Here is a 19,824-nt window from a genome sequence, read left to right as displayed (position 1 = left end):
GTGGATTCGACCCTGACTTACCGCTAGCTATTTTGTTAGTAGTAGTTTAGGTTTACTTTGATTAAGGTGATACGACTTTAGCCTTATCAAATTTGGCGCCGTTGTCGGGGAGGCAACAATTTTTCTGTTTGTTTTTTTTTTAGTTTGTCTTTTGTCTCAGGGAACATCAGTTCCTTGAGACCGTTCTAATGTTTTCCATCGAGTTTCTACAGGGTGAAGATGAGAACTTCCATGATTACATGCATAGATGGAATGATTGGATTCGTTCCCATAATTATGAAGCCAAAATTCCGCGGCTTACTATGTGTCTTACCATCATAAAAGGTATGAACAGACAAACCCAAGCCTACATTAACTCCATAGGTATGGGAGATTTTGGTGGTAAGAATATTGAAGATGTCCTTTCTTTCTTTGAATGGCTTGCTATTGAATGTATTAAACCCACTTTTTCATTTCAGCCATACATGGATGAGGGTGTGGGTGAGACCATAGAAATCGTTTTAAGGAATGAAAAGGATATTGAGGGAAACATAGAGGATGAGACCATATGCTCAGACAATTTTACAGATAGTGAGTCACATGAGAAAGACTTGACAGACCCCTTAGATTACCCCTTTTGTGATGAGTCTTGGGATAAGGAGAGTGATGATGCGCGATTCGAAGATCTTGAGGTTAAATGGGACTCATGTGACGATATGTTGACTCTTTCTTTGGATACTTCCCCTTCAGTTGTTGAATTTGATTCTAATTTTGAGTCCAGTGAGGTTCATTTTATTACACCTGTGCATAATGCATATTTTGATGTTTCTGATGTTGAAGATGATATTGATGAATACTCTGCACAAGGGCCCCCTACTATGGACCCTTTAGATGTTTTGATATCTTTTGAGACATGTGCAGGTGAATCTCCCATATGGAAAGCCGAGTTGGATGCTTTAGAGGCTGAAGTATATGGGATAAAGCTTATCAACAAAGGGAATGAGAAGGCATATGAGTCAATGAATACTTCTAGTCTGGTAGAGGTAGTATATTCTTTTGCCACCGATTCTGATATTAGGAGTGGTAGACCTCCTGACCAAGAGGTAATTGTTGACGATAGTTTCATGAGGATTACTGGTGTAGAGAGTGATAAATTACCTCGTATGACCTCTACTTTGTGTTTTCATACTCCATACTCTTTTGGTTGGAATAACAATTTGATGCGGTTTTGCTATAATTGTCATCAAATATTTGATATGCTGAGATGGTCTTTAACATTGATTTTATATGCTCCTGTTATATCTTGGTGCTACTTATGCTTTTGTGTAGCACATGCACAGATTTATGATCGACTCTTAAGAGCTTTGAGCTGTTTTGATTGTTCCCAATTGCGGGTAATTGATAAATAAAGAAAGGAAACGGACGACAACAGGTGCCTCGATCGAGTGGCATGGGGCTTGATCGAGTCACCAAGGTTTTGGGTTTAATTCATGGCCAGACGATGATAAGAATTGCGCGGTTGATATTTCCCCTATTTTTGCAGCTGGTTTGGGGGAATTCCTCAGCTCTTACCCGGTATTCTCTTCCCTTGTAGCTTCTTTTATTGTATTATCTATTTCTTTTCCATTCCTTTTGTTAGTTGTGTCCTTTAGGTTGCTGGATTTGTGTGTGATTGATATGTTGTAGGCGTCACAATGAGGACACTGTGACATTTAGGTTTGGGGGAGGAGTTTAATTATGTTGTGTGATTTACTTTATGTTGTGTGCATTTATCAAAAATCCATAAAAATTTAAAAATTTCAAATTACAAAAACATGTCTTTTCCTTTATTTCAAGTCGAGTCTTGGTGAATTAGATAACAATGATGTTAAATTGCATTGTTTTTGCATTAGAATCCCATATAGTTGTTCATGTACATTGTTTTGACTCATTAGCCATGAAAACAAAGCTCATAATTCAAGTCTTAGCCGTATTTGACATGCCTTATATTGATTAGATTTGACAAAATTATGTTGGTAAACTACTTAAAATTCTGAGGTCTATAGAGCTTCCTAGGCCAGGAACATCAATAAACTGGTCTCATTGTCAATTAGGCTTGAGTGTGGTTTCTCCTTGTGAAATGTGTAATATCAAATTGCATAAGTGTGACATTGATTTCTTGATACTTTTATTGTTTTCATTTGACTAAGTACATGTGGAAATGCGATTTTTACCGTTCAAATAAGCCTTACATTACCTTTTGTTAGCCCATTTGAACCCTTGTAGCCAATCTTAAATTACATCCTATGAACTACAATCCAAGAATTTGCCTACCTTTTCGGGATAGTCGCAGTTGCTTGTTTATCACGTTTATTTTGCTATTATGGTTGGGTTGGGACTTATTGTTGTCATATGGATATAGCAAAGTATTTATTTAATAATTGTGTTGTATCCTTGTGTTGGAAAAAGAAAAATATGAAGCAAAAGAAAAATAAAGAAAAAAAGAAAAAGAAAGAAAAAATCGAAAAAATCGAAAAATTTTGAAAAGGAAAAAAGAAAAGAAAAGAGATTGCTTCATTTGGTTTTGTCAAGGATAAAAAAGATGGTTGTTAGAGTCTAGTATAATTGGAGAGTAGTTTGTTAGCTCTCATATGTTGTAAAGTTGAGATCATTTCTCTAAGTTGGGTTCATTTGTTATTTTAAGACTTAGATTTGGTTTGGGTTAGCGCTGCGACTACCGTCTTAGCTCCACATATCCATAACGTGCTTTGGCACAAACCACTTCTATTCCTTTAACCCATTTGCCACCCTTATTGTCCTTGATACATGTAGTTTTGTCTACATATGTGATTGCATATTAGTTGGGGAAATCTCTATCACATTAGATTGCATGCATGTTTCATAAGTTGAGTGAGTGTTTCTACTTCTTTCTATCTTCACATATAACTCACCCTATATACTTATGAGTGCATGAGTGAATCCGCGAGAATCCGACTAATTTGTCTTGCAAGATCAAAAGGTATTTGTCATTTGTATCTAGTATGGTGACTTGAGACTTGAGCTACGTTTTCTATTTCCCGTACCTTTTAATTTTTTTTATTGGTACACTTTAGTCATTACTTTGTTACAAATATGGATAGCTTGGGATTTGTATGTGCATTAAACATTTGCTCTGAGTCGTTTATTCGCCATTTGTATGATTGCCTTTTGTATTGTGTGTTGCTTTGCTTGAGGACAAGCAAAGAGATGGTTTGGGGGAGTTTGATGAGTCATAATTATATGCATATTTATGCCTTCCCTTAATTGCTTTTGATATGGTTTTCGTGCTAGTTTATATCATTTACATGCCTTTTATGTTAGAATGTCGATACTTCCGCCTTTTGATGTTTAATGCAGGAATGATGCATTTGAGGAGCAAATGAATTAAATGGGCATCGCGGAGTGGGAATGAAGGGATACACGAAGCATGGCACGAGAATCCATAAGAATGAAGGAAGAGAAGTTAAGAAGAAAACACGAAGAAAAGAGCTTCTTATCATTAGTGCCTACTTTGAAGAGCCATATCTCGAGTTCTACAACAGATTTTCAAATGATTCCAATTGGAGGTGAAATCTAATCTTCTTAGCTTTCCAACGCCGCAAAAATCGCTTGTTTCTACTAAGTAACTTAGAAATGGCAGCCGTTTGAAGTTCAGTGCGCGAAGCAGGAAATTGGTGCCTCGATCGAGTCAACCTTGGCTCGATCGAGGAACTTCATGCTCGATCGAGTCACCTTCGACTCGATCGAGGAACCAACCTAATCAATAAACTTTGCAATGTCGAAAGTTGGGGTATCTGGGAATTGGTGCCTCGATCGAGTCAACCTTGGCTCGATCGAGGAACTTCATGTTTCCATGATATTCGCAAATTTCCTTAAGTCGGTTATGACTACTATAAATACCTAAACTCGTTCTCTAGGTTATTTTTATGCTTTATTTTCAGTAGGTTTAATATAGCTACCTTATAAAACTCTCTCAAATACTTAGCTTAGTTTAATTATTGTTTGGATCTATTGCCTTTAATTACGGTATTGTTCTTAATCTTTCCTTTATTATTAATCATTTATTTCATTGTTCATCTTTTATGCTTGCAATCATGTTTTCCATTACTATTATTGTTATTCTTTCTATTATGCGTAGCTAATTTCCTCATCTAGGATGAAGGGGATCTAGGTCAATTAAAAGGGGAAAATTGATTAATTGCTAGGGAAATCATATAAGTTGTCGTTTGATTATTGTTCTTATTCTAGTTAATTAACTTAGGCCTGAGTTGTTAATTAGTGTAGCGAATTAATCCTTTCACCGACCGGGTTAGAATTAATATAGGTTGCGATAATCAAATAGATTGTATCTAATTATAGCGACCGCATGTTAGAATCGATCTAAAGGGCATAATAGAGTTGACCGATCTTATGACCTTAGACAGCTTGACAGATCTAGCAATTGATTAATAGACCCCATATAATTGACCTAGTGAACCGGAAATCCTAGACCTTTAATATTATTGTTATTTGCCCTTTAAATTACTTGCAATTAGTTGGTTAGCATACAAACAAAACAAACCCCCACAATTGGTTACTTTAAGACAGATTTAAATATAAACAAACTAGATAATCACCGCCTCCCTGTGGATTCGACCCTGACTTACCGCTAGCTATTTTGTTAGTAGTAGTTTAGGTTTACTTTGATTAAGGTGATACGACTTTAGCCTTATCAGTAATGGGAGCACTAAATAGTTTGGTAGAAGTGATAAGGAGTTGAATGGTTAATTGCGTTTGCCGAGGGTAAAAAGAAAAGAAAGAAGGGAGTGAAACTAGGAAAATGTTCACCGGAGTTATATAATATAGAAGTAAGGAATCATCGAGATTTATGATACTATCATGAGGATGTTAGTTAATGGTTATACAGGAGTTTCAGAACAACATGATTAGTCATGAGTTTCGAGGAATTAAGGGAGTAAGAAGTTGGTAGAGTATCTACATGATATGAGATGGAGAATTAGATGATGATACAATTAAGGATGAAATTGGAAATAGTGTTGGGGTGAATTTGGTTGATGGGTTTGATGTTCGTGATTTGGGGATGTTAACCAAAGATAGGAAAGAAACCGTGATGTTTGGAGATGAGTGTAAGAGGTTTGTTGTGGTACGGTCAATAATGGTTAAAGGTGATGATAGATAAGAAGGGTAGCAACTCTAAAGAGGTTGATTTTATAGAGACCCGATTGATGAGTATGGTTGTAAGGAAGTATGAGGTGTGGTCTTAGGAGGCGGTTGCTAGTAGTTGAGTCCTAGTTGAATGGTTATTCTTGGAAGAAGGTGATGGTTATGCGAATGGGGAAATATGTGATGAGGGGCATATGAGTTAAGATCGAGCGACAAGTAACCTTTGTTGAGTGGTAACTTACGTGACCAGGATTGACTAGTTGGATGTGATTATGGGTCTAAGATGTATATAAATGTTTGTGTGAGGTTGTGACCTCACGAGAAGCGGTATGGTGTGATAGTTATAATGTTGTTATCTGAATGTTCTGTAATATATGTTGGATACGGTAACTAAATGGAAAGATGATCAAAAGTGATAGTTTGGGTGGTCTGACATGACTGGTTATACTTGCATGTGTATTCATGATATATGTTTATTCCGTAAAAAGGTATGGATGGTATGCATGAGATTCTTGTTCGTCATTCAGTATGATACATGGTGTTGTGATCTAGTAAAGCAGTCTTGAGTAAGTTTCTTGTCCGAGATGTTATACTGAGTCAGTGTTTATGGGATTGTGTATGTTGTGATGTCTATCGATGTGGTTGTGGTGCCTCGGGTGGTGATCCGGGCACGGTACTTAGTATTGTTATGCGGGTATTTTCGCACTGCGGTGTGGTTGTTGATGGCGGTGTTGCGATGCCGTCACCGGTTGGGGTGGAGTAGGCGAGATGGTTATGATACGAATTTTCGAAAGTACATACGAGTTAAACATAGATTGTTGTTTTGTTTGCTGCTGTTCCTTGTGAGTTTTGGTTGAACATGTAGACTGTTGTTTGGTTTGTTGATGTTGCTTACCAGTTTCAGTTTGGGAATGAGGGTAGAGTAGGATATGAAAGAGAGTTGTATATGTTTTCGTTGTTGTCATGGTATAGTGATATTTTGTTGATGGAACACATTTGGGAGAAGTTGTTACAGTAATTTTGATCTTGTTTTAAGATGAGGCATCGGTAATCATAGTCATGGCAAGTGATTTGTGGAACATGTATTGTAATTATCTGAAAGCGGCAGGTGGTTCATAATCTTTTGTTGAGATAGTGAGTGCAGGGTATTGGGAATTGGTGTCATGTTAAGTTATGTATGAGTTTTGCGGTAATGAAAGAAAAGAACTTGAGGATCTAGTGTGGGTGTACGTAACAAGTGTGGATCGTGAGTTATGCTTTTGGCGATAGGAGTTTTATATAGTTTATATAGAGAGGTGTGTCATGTTGCGGTAATGTGGAGGAGTTGAAGTTTTGGGTTAAGCTAAAGATTTTGAGGTATAGGTTAGGTGGTGTGACGAGTGAATTGAAGTATGAGAATTGTTTAAGTAAGAGAGCCTTAGATTTATGCATGGCGAGTGCTCAGATTATAGGTGGTTATCTTTGACATGCGGTGGTGATGGGGATAATGAGAAGATATAGCTAGGATTTAGTATTAGTGAGTTACGAGGACGTAACATTTATCTTAAGAGGAGTAGGATGCGATAAAAGAGAGTTTGATGGTTGTGCATATGGTAGTATAATTGGAAGTAGAGTGTTGGTGTAGCATAAAGGACGGATATTTTGTTTTGACTTTATTAAAGGTCATGACTGTGCTTGTAGTAGTTCGATGTTTAGGAATGTGAGAATATTTCGATAGTGTTGACAGTTGGATGATGATGATTATGAGTTCGATAGTCTTGGCAGTTGGATGATGATGTTTATGAGTGTGAGTAAACTTCGAGGACGAAGTTCCTTTTAAGGGTGGTAGAATGTAACATTCCGTTTGATGTTATGAGTATTTTGATATTGGATTTGCTAGTGGATGATATATTACGGAGCTAGCAGCGTTAGTGGATGGTAATTGGTAGTGTATGGAGTTAGTGTTGAGAGAGATATAAGGGAGTTGATACGATATCGTGAGCCATGTTGTGGAGGTAGGAATAGTTAGTGGAGTTGGTGTTACGAGTTCATGTTTGGTTGGAGTCTTGTTTTGAGTTCTTAGTTACGTTGTTGTGTCTTAATCGAGTTAGTATGTTTGTTTTTTTTTTAGTATGGGTTGAACTTCGGGGACGAAGTTCTTTTCAAGGAGGGAAGACTGTAATACTACGGTTTTATGAGTCTCTGGGTACTCTATCGAGTAGGCCTTACTCTGTCGAGTAAGGATGAGTTGCAGTTTAAAATAGTTTCTGACCTGTTGGGTACTCGATCGAGTAACGTAGATACTCGATCGAGTAAGGGGGCACTCGATCGAGTACCTTAGATACTCGATCGAGTAGCCGATTTACGGGGTGATGATTTGTCGCGTTTTGTTAATAATGTGATTAAGTATATATTACTTCCGTCACTTTTCTTTAAACACTTTTTAAGACCTAATTACTGTGAAAAGAGAAATCAAACTACGTTCTTCGCTTCAATCGCATTGTTGGCAAATCCCGGAGTTTGGAAAGTCGGATTTCACCTTTCTTTATACCTTTGTGATCCTTGCGTCGAGGGTAAGATCTACGTACCGTTTTTATAGTTTTTCCTTAAAGTTAGTTAAACCCTAATATGGGGATTTGGGGGTTTTGTTGTAGATTATGATTGGTAGTGATTATGTGTTTGTATGATTAGGAGGAGGATTTGTAGAGGAAGCATTTTGATATCAGCTGTGAGATCGTCTGATTGTTGTGCTTTCCAGGTAGGGTTTCCCTACTCAGTATTAGTCCCATAATGGGTTGATTGATGTGTTGTGATTATTGATTAATATCGTAATTATATTGTGACGGTTGATTGTGATTGTTTGCCTCTGGTTCTCGAGATGCGTTCTCGGCTGAGTGGAGTCACTTGCGGGAGTGGCTTCACGCCCTAGTTTCGCCCTTCGTAGAACTCGCCACGGAAGGGGATGTGCACATTAATGAACAGGGAAATCGCTCAATATGATGAGCGGGGATTTGGTGGGTTCGGCTGCGGTCCCCCACTGGCATGGCTGGTCCAGTGGATAGTCGGTGATTGAGATTAATGGGACTGGTGTGATTGTGTGTATGTGTGTGTGTGTGTGTGACGGTGTGAGCTGTTTGTTTATCGTATTGTTGATATATATATATAAACTGTGAGATTAGTACTGACCCCGGTTGTTGTTTTGTAAAACCTGCGGTGATCCATTCGGGGATGGTGAGCAGTTATTGAGCAGGTTTGAGTTGAGTTACTGGGATACCTAGGATGTGCCACCGTCTGATGATAGAAGTCTTCCGCTGTAGCTTTAGTAGTTTAATAAACATTTCAGTAGCTCAGTAGACAGTTGGTTTTGAGAACATGTATTCGTATTTTGGTATTTGGTTTCAGTTGTAACCTTTCACTAAAGTTATACTATTTAAAGTTGCTTCGTTATTGTCTTATGATTATCATGCCTCGGGTAACCGAGATGGTAGTATCCTTATACCTGAGTGGTCCTGGTAAGGCACTTGGAGTATGGGGGTGTTACAATTACACTGTCCCTCAATGAAGGCATTATCCAACAACCTAATTGCTTGGTGGGACACATAATGGTTCAACCTACGAAACACGGTCATGGCCAAGCTAACATGTAGGGCATTAGTTTTAGAACGTCCCAACTCTCTCTCGATTTCGTGACGTTGGATTTTCACCATATCATGAATTTTTTTCCCAAACAGTGTCAAAGCTTCCAACCGAGGTGCGTAAATAACGTTTAAGTGCAGCATGTGCACCCTCAACCCTAATGTACAAAAGCATTAAAGTTATTATAAATTGTAATTGTGTAAATCGCAAATTCTAATTTGGTGCAAGTTTCTGATCATTCTGAAGAAGATAATGTCTCAATGGACTCTATTACCAGCTCAATTACATCACAGGTAAATAATTAGGCATATTCATATCTCCATAGATTTCATAATTAAGTATTTTGTCACTACATTGCCATTAAACAGTACGGTATCAATGGTTTAATTACTCTGTCATTTAGTTTTCCGAAAACAAGTGCTACATTACCATAATACTTCCTTCGGTTTTGGGGTCATCTTGTTGTGCATATGTTAAATGGCAATGTAGTTTTCTCTTTAGAAAGTCCTGCTTTTCTTGTGGATGAATTTATTTACATAATGTTCTTAGATAAAACGCTCTGATGTTAACTTATTATAAACCCACCTCACCCATAAAATAAAGCGGTCCTTATATATCGTTACTGGAATGGGATCATTACATTTATTATAAATTGTAATTGTAACAATCACAAATTATAATAAGAATTATAGCATACCTGTTTGTGGTAACATTTCCAAGGTGAAGCACTTTATTAGTCCAAGCTGAAACAAACTTTTTTTATATCGACTGATCCATGTCTCCTTACAATAATCCTCAAAACCACCCACAGTACTAACTGCCTCGTACATGGCTTTTTCATTATTCAGAAAATATTCCTCTGTTAATGAGTTCACCATAGTCTCTCATCTCCTTTTCGCGAATTCACCCATGTAACCTCTTCCTGTTACACCCATTTTTTTCTATATGACGCCTACATAAGAGATGTTTCGAGGTCGGAAAATGTTTTTCAATAGCGTTGATTAATGCTAGTTCTCTATCACTTATAATCACTTCTGGGTATTCATCCGGATTGAAAACTTCTCTCATACATTTCAACGCCCAATTATAAGAAATCTCCTTCTCATTTTGCAGGAAAGCAAAAAATACTGAAAAATTCCGATGAGTTGGTGTAACATCTACAACTTCTAACAATGGCATTTTATACATATTAGTATTGTAGGTATTATCAACAACCAGGACATAACGATACTGACGCAACATATCAACTGAGCCGGGAGCACAAAATATAATATCGGTTAACTCACGCCTCTTACCGCCTTCATTTACAGTAATTGTCTGAAACCAATGTCGATAACCATTTTCACTCAATAACTTTAACAACTGTTCTGATACAGTTCTATTCTCCCTTGTTTTAGCTTTCTCTCGTTGACGAATATTATAAACTTGTCTAGCAGTTAATTCATTATCCCCGACATTAGTCAATATATCACCAACAGTAACGTGACTTTTGCTTAAATTTAAAATTTTCTCCTTCGTAGCTTGATCGACTTTGCCAACCTTTGCATGACCAAATGGATTATCATCTAGTTCATGGTTATGAAAACCACATCGAACAAACAATTTCCACGTACCTGTATCTTGTCTAAGAGCTTTCGGTCTAAAAGAACAATTAATTTTTCTGGTTCCCGTAAATTTGTAGGAGTACGTACGTGTTTTTCCTTTCGGAGGTCGATACGGTCCAGATCTATCACACGCATATATCTGCAGTCCCCGCTTTGCATTAAACGTATAGTTTATAATGTGTATATTATTTTCACGTCCCACTTTTTCAACTTCCTTTTTCATCTCCTCTAGATTGGTGAACTCTTTTCCCGTTATGAAATAATGTCCAGTATCTATACGTTCATTCGGAATATTTTCCAAACCAACGTCATCCTGCATGAAACAAATTAATAATATGCTATTAAGGTACTACATTGATAAATTATTTTGAGAAACTCAAATTATTATTTTTACGTACTGCATTGAACGTACAACGTAGTAAGTACTACGTACAACAATTTAACAAAAAAAATGAAAAAAGTCTAACAAGTATACTAAAGTGAGAAAAAAAGGGAAAAAAAAAAACAAAACAAGAAAGAAAGTTAAAAACTTCCTGCAACTGTACTACAGTGAGAAAAAAACAAAAAAAACAAGCAAAACAACAAAATTAAAACAGCAGTATACTACGTATCCCCTGCCTATCTCGCCGACGTCGCATCGTAGCCGGCGTCCGACCATCGCCGGTGTCCCACCCTCGCCGACAACGTCTCACCTTCGCCGACAACGTCCCACACTCTCGGCAACGTCCCACCATTGACGGGGTCCCAAACCAACTACACTTCCGGCAGCGTCCCACCATCGACGGTCGTCCCACCATCGACGACGAACCGTTGGCAGTAGTAACGACCCCAATAAACCCACCATACTACACCTTAATTAATTTAGAGCATAAACCCTAATTAGAAAGAAAACTAAAATAAAGAAGTAGTCAAATTAATAAATAATATAAGATTACAGATTAATTACCTGTTCGTCACTTGAATAATCGTTCATAATTGAAGAGTTGTAATATGGTTGAAGATGGTTAAGGTTTCAATACTAGAGAGAAGGAGAGAGAGAATTAGGTTTACTGTTTTTTTTGTGAAGGGCAAACAAATGGAAAGTGTGGTGTAAAAAGTACTGTAATGAGTAAAAAACGTACTGCGAAAATAAATTACGAAAATATACAATTATTGATCACTGCCGTTAGAGAGATCTTACGCCTAAAATTAAACCTGTATTTGAGGGCTTTAACATCCGGATGATTGTTCTATTCTCTTGGGATGCATATGCCGTCATTATGGAGGGGCCATGTTCCAACTTTCTTTTATTTGTTTTTTGGCAATTTTTAATCAAAATAAAAATCCTTTCTCTTCGACATCTGATTTAATATCTTCGGTGCAATTCAAGGTGGTACCTAAATTGATTTATTTGGAATTCGAAAAGCTTAACATTCTCCTCAGTTGACTCCCCCTAATCTCTCACTAGGCCTAAGAATTGTGTTAAAGTCCCCACACAGAATCCAAGGGCCATTCATAGTATCATAAAAGTGACATAACCTAGCCCATAGTTTTTTCCTCTCCTAGACACCATTAAATGCATAAATGATGGTTAAGTGAAAAGACTCCTTTGTAGCCAATTCATCCACCTTGACATGAATGAATTGAGCATTATACTCAATGAAATGAATTTGATAGAGGTTAGGTTCCTTGTGCCACTGAGTATTAGTAGAAATACACCACCCCTCACAAATATTATGCCTCATAGAATTTAGAGACGAAGATTTTACCTTCGTCTCAAGGAGGCCAAACAATCCAACATTATGATGATGCAAGAACCACTTCACATACTTCTGTTTGGAAGGACTGTTCAACCCCCTAATGTTCCAAAAACCAATCATTGCACTGCCCCTTTTTCAGGGGGTAGTGTCTCTATCACCGTGCAAATCCCAACTTTAGGTGTTTCATGGTTCAAGGCTTCCAAAAACGTACGTTGGCCAAATTTCATGGAACTACCACCCTGGTCTATATATCAAATCATGTCTACTTAGTCTGATGACAGGCCTAGCAGGGGGTAGCCACAATAGAAGATCCATGAAGGTTCCTTGACACCAAAATCTTCTTAACATGTCCCATTGGAGTGGCAAGAGTTGGAGCTTGCACAGTGAATTGAGTAGTCTTGGGTGTCATCACCTTTGGATCAGGCATCCTATGAGAAGCCATAGGAACAGCTTTCCCCACATGATCCTTCACCTTTGGTTGCCATTTCTTAACCACTTTCTGCTTACTCTTCTGATCAGGTTTAGGCTTTTGACAAGCTTTATCAGGGTGCCCCATGCCACCACAGGCCTGACAGAGGATAGGAAGCCACTCAAATTCAATTGCAATACACACCACATCACCTTCCTCATCCAGAAACTTAATCTCCTTTGGTGGTACCTTTCCAAAGGTCACATCTATTAAAACTCTAGCACATCCTAATCGAGTACAGTCCTCTGTTGGTCCATCACATCTGACATACTCACCCAACAAACCCGCAATTTTGGGTATACATTGCCCCCAAAATTTTAAAGGTAAGTAAAGGAGCTTAACCCATACTGGAACCACTTTCACATCAGCTTTGGTTAGGGTTGTATTAGGAGACCAGGGCCTCACAATCAACGGTTTATTCTCATACAGGAAACGACCATGCTGCAGAACCGCTTTCTGATCCTTCTGTGTCTTAAATCTTACTAAAAAGACACTAGAAGGTAAAAAGAAAACCTTATCAACTCCATAATCTGCCCATATCCTAAAGACAAAATCCTCAACAACATCCCACAGAGGGTTCGCCCTTAAAATGAAACAAACTACAGAGTTCGCCCAGAAATCCAGTTCCTTTTTAACGTCAGATGCAGAGAATCGCAACATACCTTCAGGTTCCTCCGGGATAGTATCCAACTTCTGCTTATTCTTGCCTCGATTCTGCACAATCCATTCCTCTGTTTCTTCATCAGTAAGAAGGTCATCAAGTTCATAAGGTTCGATGTCAACTGGATTTGACCCAATCTTCACAATCGATGAAGAACCAGCAACAGAAAAATCAAGGGGAGAATAACGATTTTTATTCGATTTTTTTTCTTTATTTTTTGATGAAGATGATGAAATCTTATGCGCCGTCATTGTTGCCTAGGTTTTACCTCACTTTCCCTCATTTTTTTCATTTCACTTTTTAGTCTAAATCAAATTTAATAAAAATATGTAAAATTATAAAGTAGTAAAACATGATATAATCATAAATATGAATATAAAATTTTAAATAATATAATCAAAAGAAATTAAAATTATACTTAAAAACTCTAATACAAAGTTTTTTTTTTTCAATCGAGACCGAGTTGGTGACTCTCGTTTAAGCTAAGTTTTAACCGAATCGATCCCGATTACTCCCCGAACCAACAACCATTTTATTTGAGTTTTGGAGTCGTAACAACTAAAAGCATTGTGTTCCAACCACAAACCACCACACTCCCCACCTCTCTCTTTCCCATTCTCTCACCTGAACAACAATGGCGACATTATCTCGTCTCACTCAAAAAACCCTCCGTCTCACACCCACCTCCTCCAAATCCATCCTCCGCCACCTCACCTCAACTGCCGCCGCAGCCGCCGTCGATCACCGCCCTCCCCCGCCGCTGCCAAAGCGAGAAATCGAAGAATCACCCGATCGATTGAAATGGGATTATCGCGGACAACGGAGTCTCATTCCATTAGGTCAATGGAACCCTAAGATCGCCGTCGATGCGTATGTTGCGCCGAATGTTGTGCTCGCTGGTCAAGTCACTGTTTGGGATGGTGCTTCTGTATGGAACGGCGCCGTTTTGAGGGGTGATTTGAATAAGATTAGTGTTGGTTTTTGTTCTAATGTTCAGGAGAAGTGTGTTCTTCATGCCGCTTGGTCTTCTCCCACAGGTTCGGACTTCATTTGATTTGTTTTGATATCAGAAGTTTAAGACGGTTTTAAGCGAGACTAGCTCGAGGTTTGATTTGATTGTGTTATTTGTTGATTTTATGCTGGGAATTGATTTTATGAAGGGATTTGGGGGAAATGTAGGAGGTTGATTGATAACATGAATTGTTAGTTGATAGACGATTGTAGTTGCTGATGAATCTCGTTTGAGACCGTCCTAAACTTAAAGGCGAATTCTTTCCATGTTATTGTAGATTTAAGACGGTCTTAAGCGAGATACCTCAGGGTTTATTGTGTTTTTAGCTGCTTTTATGTGAGTTGATTTGGTGAAGGATTTGTGGGAAATGTGGGAGCTTTAATACTTTGGATATTGCAAATGAATTGTTTGTTTGTTTGTTTCTATGTTGTTGAGATTTTTGAATACATTTGAAATGCAGAGTTAATAATAGTTCCTGATGATTTTACCGGCGTTTTAGGTGCTATTTCCTAGGAATTATTGTTGGGGGTGGTTTAAAACTGAGATTTGTTGAGGTGAAGGTGAGCAGATTGGTTTGTATGTAGGTGAGTTTTCGTATCACCGTATTCACCAAGTTGGTTTTAGGATCTGATGTCACTTGGTTTGTATGTACAGTAGGATGGAACTTTACCGAGATTCTAAGTGTAGGAGTGGATTGACTGACTTACTTCTAAGAGCTTGTTTGAGTTATCCAACAAGTTCTTTGTGGCTAACCCATACACAACTTAGATCTTCATAGTTCATACAAAAATACGCTTTTGTCGGCGATTTTGTGTAGTTTCCTGTCATTCTTGTAGGCTGTAGCTAAGGATATTGCGATTGAAGGCAGTTCGCGCGCGAAATGTGCTCTTAAAAGCCATAGATGTAGACTTGTAGAGCCATGCAGTATTTTATACTTCCTTCGTTCCAATAAGTTGTATACGTTTGCTTTGTACACGTACATCAATGCACGTTTTCTTTTGCTCATATCTTTAGCTACACATTACTAAAAATTATAAAAAAATTGATATTAATAACGTACTTGATAAGACGATTTCAAGTGAAGATAAAGTGTAAACATATCACTGAAACGGAGGGAGTAGAAGTTATAGTGAAGATTCTCCTCACCTATGAATAGTGCCCAAAAAGCAAACGTATACAACTCATTGGAACAGAGTAAGTATATAGTTAAGTTGTTTAGGAATATTTAGCTTAGTGTAAGTTTAGCTAATTGATGTTAATTGTAAGCATCAAGTTTAGCTAGTAGGATGTTGAGGGTGAGAAACAACCTAGTTAGTACTACTAACTAGACTGTCTCTTACACTTGCCAATCTTCTAGGTAGACTTATTAGCTCACTACCTAAAATATTCCTAGACATCTTATCGTATTAAAACACTTCATGTAAATAACATATGCTATTTTAATAATTCTCGCTTGTCCAAGTACCTCGTGGCATGGCCAAATCAGCTTCAATTGATGCACGAGTAAACAAGAGTTAACACAACTCTGGTGAACCAGAATTGCCGGAAAGACATACTGTACGGAACTGCTATAAAATTCTCACCGCCCCTAATCTTTGGACGAAACTTGTTCCACTAAAAAATTAACTTCTTGAACTTCAAACTTCAAATGCACACAAATGTCACCCAAACAGATCTCAGAACTAGGTGATATAGTCTCAGAAAGTTGAGGTTTCAGATTTGCGAATCTGATGAACTTTGGCTTGACAGTTTCACAAAAACTTAAACTGCGACTTAACCAAAAGTTGTTTCGGACTTTGTCACTCAAAGGCTCATTGGCACGTCTTATGCTACACTTGGCTCATTCATGGCACTTGAGGATTTGTGCGATCTGCTAAACATCATATTCAAGTGTAAAAAAATTATCAATTTGAAATCGGATCATTTTCCATTCTTGTTCTACTCCGTTTAATACGGCCAGTTCACTCATTTGGCCTTCAGTTTCCAAGGTAGTACTGCAAAGTATGGTTCTTGTCTATTGTTGCAATTCCAAGTTCATGAAAGGAGTAATCTCATTCATGTGACAGTTCATATTCTAAGAAACCTCGCCATGGATGGAATTGTGAGTATGGAGCATTGTGGTACAAGTGAGGCTTCGGAAACTTTATGACTTAACCTTTGAAGTTGGGACACTAAAAAAATTCGAATATCTTTGTGAACTCACACACCTTAGGCGTGTTTGGATACAAAAAGAACGGGAAAGGGGAGAAGAGAAGGAATGTAACCATTTAAGTTATCCTTTTATATCTTTCATATGATGGAGGAAATTTTGAAAGATTTATTTTCCCTCCCCTCCAAATCCATTTTCCTAACCAAAGAAAGGAAATTGTCCTCCTCCCTTCCCCTCCAAATCCCTCCATCCTATAAAAAGTTAGAAGTTTAAACCAATTGTTGCATGCAAGTTAATTAATTCGAGGAATTATTTTAGTAACATAAGCTTAAAAAATACTGTTAAATTGTTAATGAGGTTCGTAGTTGTTGGAAACACCTAGTTAGACTTTTCTATTACACATGATGAGTAATAAGTAAGTTGAACTAGTGTTAAAGATTATATGTCAAGCTATAAGATTTTAGTTTAGTGCACTGGTCATATATTAGTAGAATTTGTTAGTTTGTAGCTTTGATCGCGAGTATTGCTTTGATAATGAAACCTACAAACTCAGGCCAAATAAACTCAAATCCTCTAATTTACTTATAACTTGGTCATGAGACTAGTTCAAACTTATCATTCATCTTATTAAACAAGAAAAGCCTAACAAGGTTGATAACAACGAGTAGTATCGATTGGTTTCAGGATGAAGTCTCACTGGGCTTGTATCTGAACTCCATTACTTACTTTTATGAGTCTAATATGAGGATATTCCGAGCTTGGGCGGCATAATTGTGATGTGATGGGTGTCTTCTTACAAGATTGGGCGGCAGAAGAGTGATGATGATGTTATGGTTGAGCTGGGAAGTGTGTTGAGCATTTCCCACTTATGTGTACAATATTGTGTTCTGTTAGAGCAGTAGTAGCATAGATAGTGGTTTACTCCAATCATTCACTGGGCTCTTTGGAAACTGGAATTCCTCGCCTCTATAGGCTTTTGGAGTTGTGGGGGGCTCGGCTCTTGAGGATTATGGAAATTTCAACAATCTCATCTTTTTTGTCTTTGTTTGTAGAGAAATTTGGTGAATGATATGTCCTTAGCATACAAAGAGTACCATTATTGGACTCTTGGATGAATGAGACGGTGATATGTAGATGAGGTATTATTGCCCTGTAGTGAGTAGAAATGAAAAAGGGAAAAATGTGATTGGCTAGGGTGTGTATGGAAAGCCGAAAGGTATTGTTCCTTATATCCACAAGATATTTGTCTCATTTGCTTTCTACTGCACTATAGGTGGACTTTTTGAGTTAAGAGTGGATTTATTATTAATGTCTTTGGTATTTGAAACTGGGATTGAAGTTTCTAAGGATAGTTTTGGAGAGTTATGCCTGTGTTTGCTAAATATATTATGGAGTCACTGTTGGCATGAGGTTTTTTTTTTTTTTTTTTGGTTTCATTGATAAACTGGTTGTGATCTAAGCAAAGACTAAACAGTTAAAGTTCCTGAATCTGAACAAAGCTTATGACTGCTCCTTCAAAATGGTGTTAAAACAGTCACATGCCTATTTTAGATTGGTCATTGGTGACATCCTTCATCTCCTTTTACCTCGGACGTCGGTAACTTTCAGATACATGGCAATGCGAGTTTATATTTCTGTAATACTTTGAAGTGATGACAATCACCAAGGTTGAGGCCACATCTTTTATTATCTAGGGAAGGTGGGTTTATTAAATATTTGAGTTTGGGGGAGTCTTCGCTCGGGTTCTGATGCTCAAACAGTGATAATATTAGCGTTGTTTAAATTGAACTGTGCCCTGCAAACAACATATCTTGATAATTTTGGTGAGGAATCTTATTGTAATTTGTTTTTATAATGGCAACATTGGCAAGTATACGGATAGGATTACACCCACCAGTTGGTGTTGAATTTTTAGCTGCCAATTCACCATATCTACGGTTGACATTCAACCAAACTAATCATGCAGCTATAGTATCACATTGGCTGTCTATCATTGTATTGTGCGTCACTACTCGTAAGTCCTAACACCCAGAGTTGGAGCATACAACCCTGCAAACTCACTACCAACAAGGCCATCCAGGGTAATAATTGTAGTGATGTATATTAGATAGTGCCTTTGTTGTCGTTCTTGCTACCATTTTTTAGTTTACTTTCTTTTCAAGACGTGTAGATAATCTCAATCACAAAGTAAGTTAACTGTCCTCAGAAATCAACTTGTAAATGTTACCATCTCATATAATTTTGTCTACCTGTATGCTTTCCAGGCCTACCAGCTGAGACAACCGTGGATAGGTTTGTCACAGTCGGGGCTTATTCTCTCTTAAGGTCGTGCACAATAGAACCGGAATGCATAGTAGGCCAGCACTCGATTCTAATGGAAGGTTCGTTGATGGAGACTCATTCTATCCTTGAAGCTGGTTCAGTGGTTCCTCCAGGACGAAGAATCCCTACTGGCGAGCTTTGGGCTGGTAATCCCGCTAGATTTGTGAGAACCTTGACTCATGAAGAGACTCTAGAGATCCCAAAGCTTGCTACAGCTATCAATGACCTGAGCAAAGCTCACTTCTTTGAGTTCTTACCATACTCCACTGTATATTTGGAAGTCGAGAAGCTGAAGAAGAAGCTGGGAATTAATATTTGATTGTTTTTGGTTTCGGAATTTCCATGGTTTTTAATGTTATTTCTGAAATAAGCAGCAGTTTGAGTTTTGACTCAGATCGATGTTTTCAAAGTCCTTTTGCTTCTGTATGTGCCGATTATACACATGTATGCGTGTTGGTAGTTCAGACTAAACAGAAGAATGAATCATTGACTATCCCATGTAGTAGTTTGTAACGTATTTTTTGCACCGGGATCTTTCTGTAACTTTTGCCTGAGAATGCAAATCAGCATGTCCAGCATATGCTATTTCATGTTATTGAACCTCAGTGCAATCCCAGAAGCTGGTCTTGTAGTTTGTTTGATGAGCATATGCATTTCATACTATTTCCATTTTCATACATTTATTCATTGTCTATATATATTTTGAACAAATGTATGGGTAATCAGTATGGTTGTAACAACAATATACGTCTCCGTGACATTACCAACTCTTTGCACACTTTATGTAGAAGTCGGGATTCAATACAATCTTTTGTTTGCAGTTCCTACAAATTTCCGTTCGGTCATTTCTCTCAAAGAGAACAGGGGCTCAGAGACCCAAAACTATCCCATGAAACTAGCAAGGAATTCTAAAACACACCAACTCCTAGCACTTCACTTGCAGCTGAGTACGATCGACATAACCTTTTTTTGTTTGCAGTTCCATCTTTCTAGGCACATCACTCTTGTTTCCTTTTTTTTTTTCCTAGATCCAACTTTTTTTTTGTTTTTACAATGAGGGTTGCTACTTGCTACTCACTACTCACTAGGTGAC

At 37.8% G+C, this 19,824-nt stretch overlaps 2 protein-coding genes across 2 annotated transcripts; one reads left to right on the top strand and one right to left on the bottom strand.

The window, feature by feature from the left end:
• Positions 1–9,678: 9,678 nt before the first annotated feature.
• LOC141643090 (PKS-NRPS hybrid synthetase cheA-like) lies at positions 9,679–12,238 on the bottom strand. The gene is made up of 2 exons (XM_074452122.1): positions 12,128–12,238; positions 9,679–10,692 (listed from the first exon to the last, which is right to left on the bottom strand). Exons 1-2 carry the CDS (start codon positions 12,236–12,238, stop codon positions 9,679–9,681), a joined length of 1,125 nt encoding a protein of 374 aa, XP_074308223.1.
• Positions 12,239–13,702: 1,464 nt separating this feature from the next.
• Positions 13,703–19,326, top strand: LOC141602106 (gamma carbonic anhydrase-like 2, mitochondrial). The gene is made up of 2 exons (XM_074422421.1): positions 13,703–14,285; positions 18,674–19,326. The coding sequence occupies exons 1-2, from the start codon at positions 13,883–13,885 to the stop codon at positions 19,048–19,050; spliced, it is 780 nt and encodes a 259-aa protein (XP_074278522.1). The 5' UTR covers positions 13,703–13,882; the 3' UTR covers positions 19,051–19,326.
• Positions 19,327–19,824: the final 498 nt, after the last annotated feature.

The sequence above is a fragment of the Silene latifolia genome, chromosome 1 (genome assembly GCF_048544455.1).
Source record: "Silene latifolia isolate original U9 population chromosome 1, ASM4854445v1, whole genome shotgun sequence".
Classification (NCBI taxonomy): Eukaryota; Viridiplantae; Streptophyta; class Magnoliopsida; order Caryophyllales; family Caryophyllaceae; genus Silene; species Silene latifolia.
The sequence above is the reverse complement of the archived record's forward strand: the minus strand, read 5'-3'. Positions and strand labels throughout refer to the sequence as shown.

Coding starts and splice junctions, on each gene's coding strand:
- LOC141643090 (XM_074452122.1), bottom strand. CDS start 12,238: ATGATTGGTTTTTGGAACATTAGGGGGTTGAACAGTCCTTCCAAACAG. Junction 10,693..12,127: donor TTGGCCTCCTTGAGACGAAG/GTAAAATCTTCG, acceptor TGTTTCATGCAG/GATGACGTTGGTTTGGAAAA.
- LOC141602106 (XM_074422421.1), top strand. CDS start 13,883: ATGGCGACATTATCTCGTCTCACTCAAAAAACCCTCCGTCTCACACCC. Junction 14,286..18,673: donor CGCTTGGTCTTCTCCCACAG/GTTCGGACTTCA, acceptor TATGCTTTCCAG/GCCTACCAGCTGAGACAACC.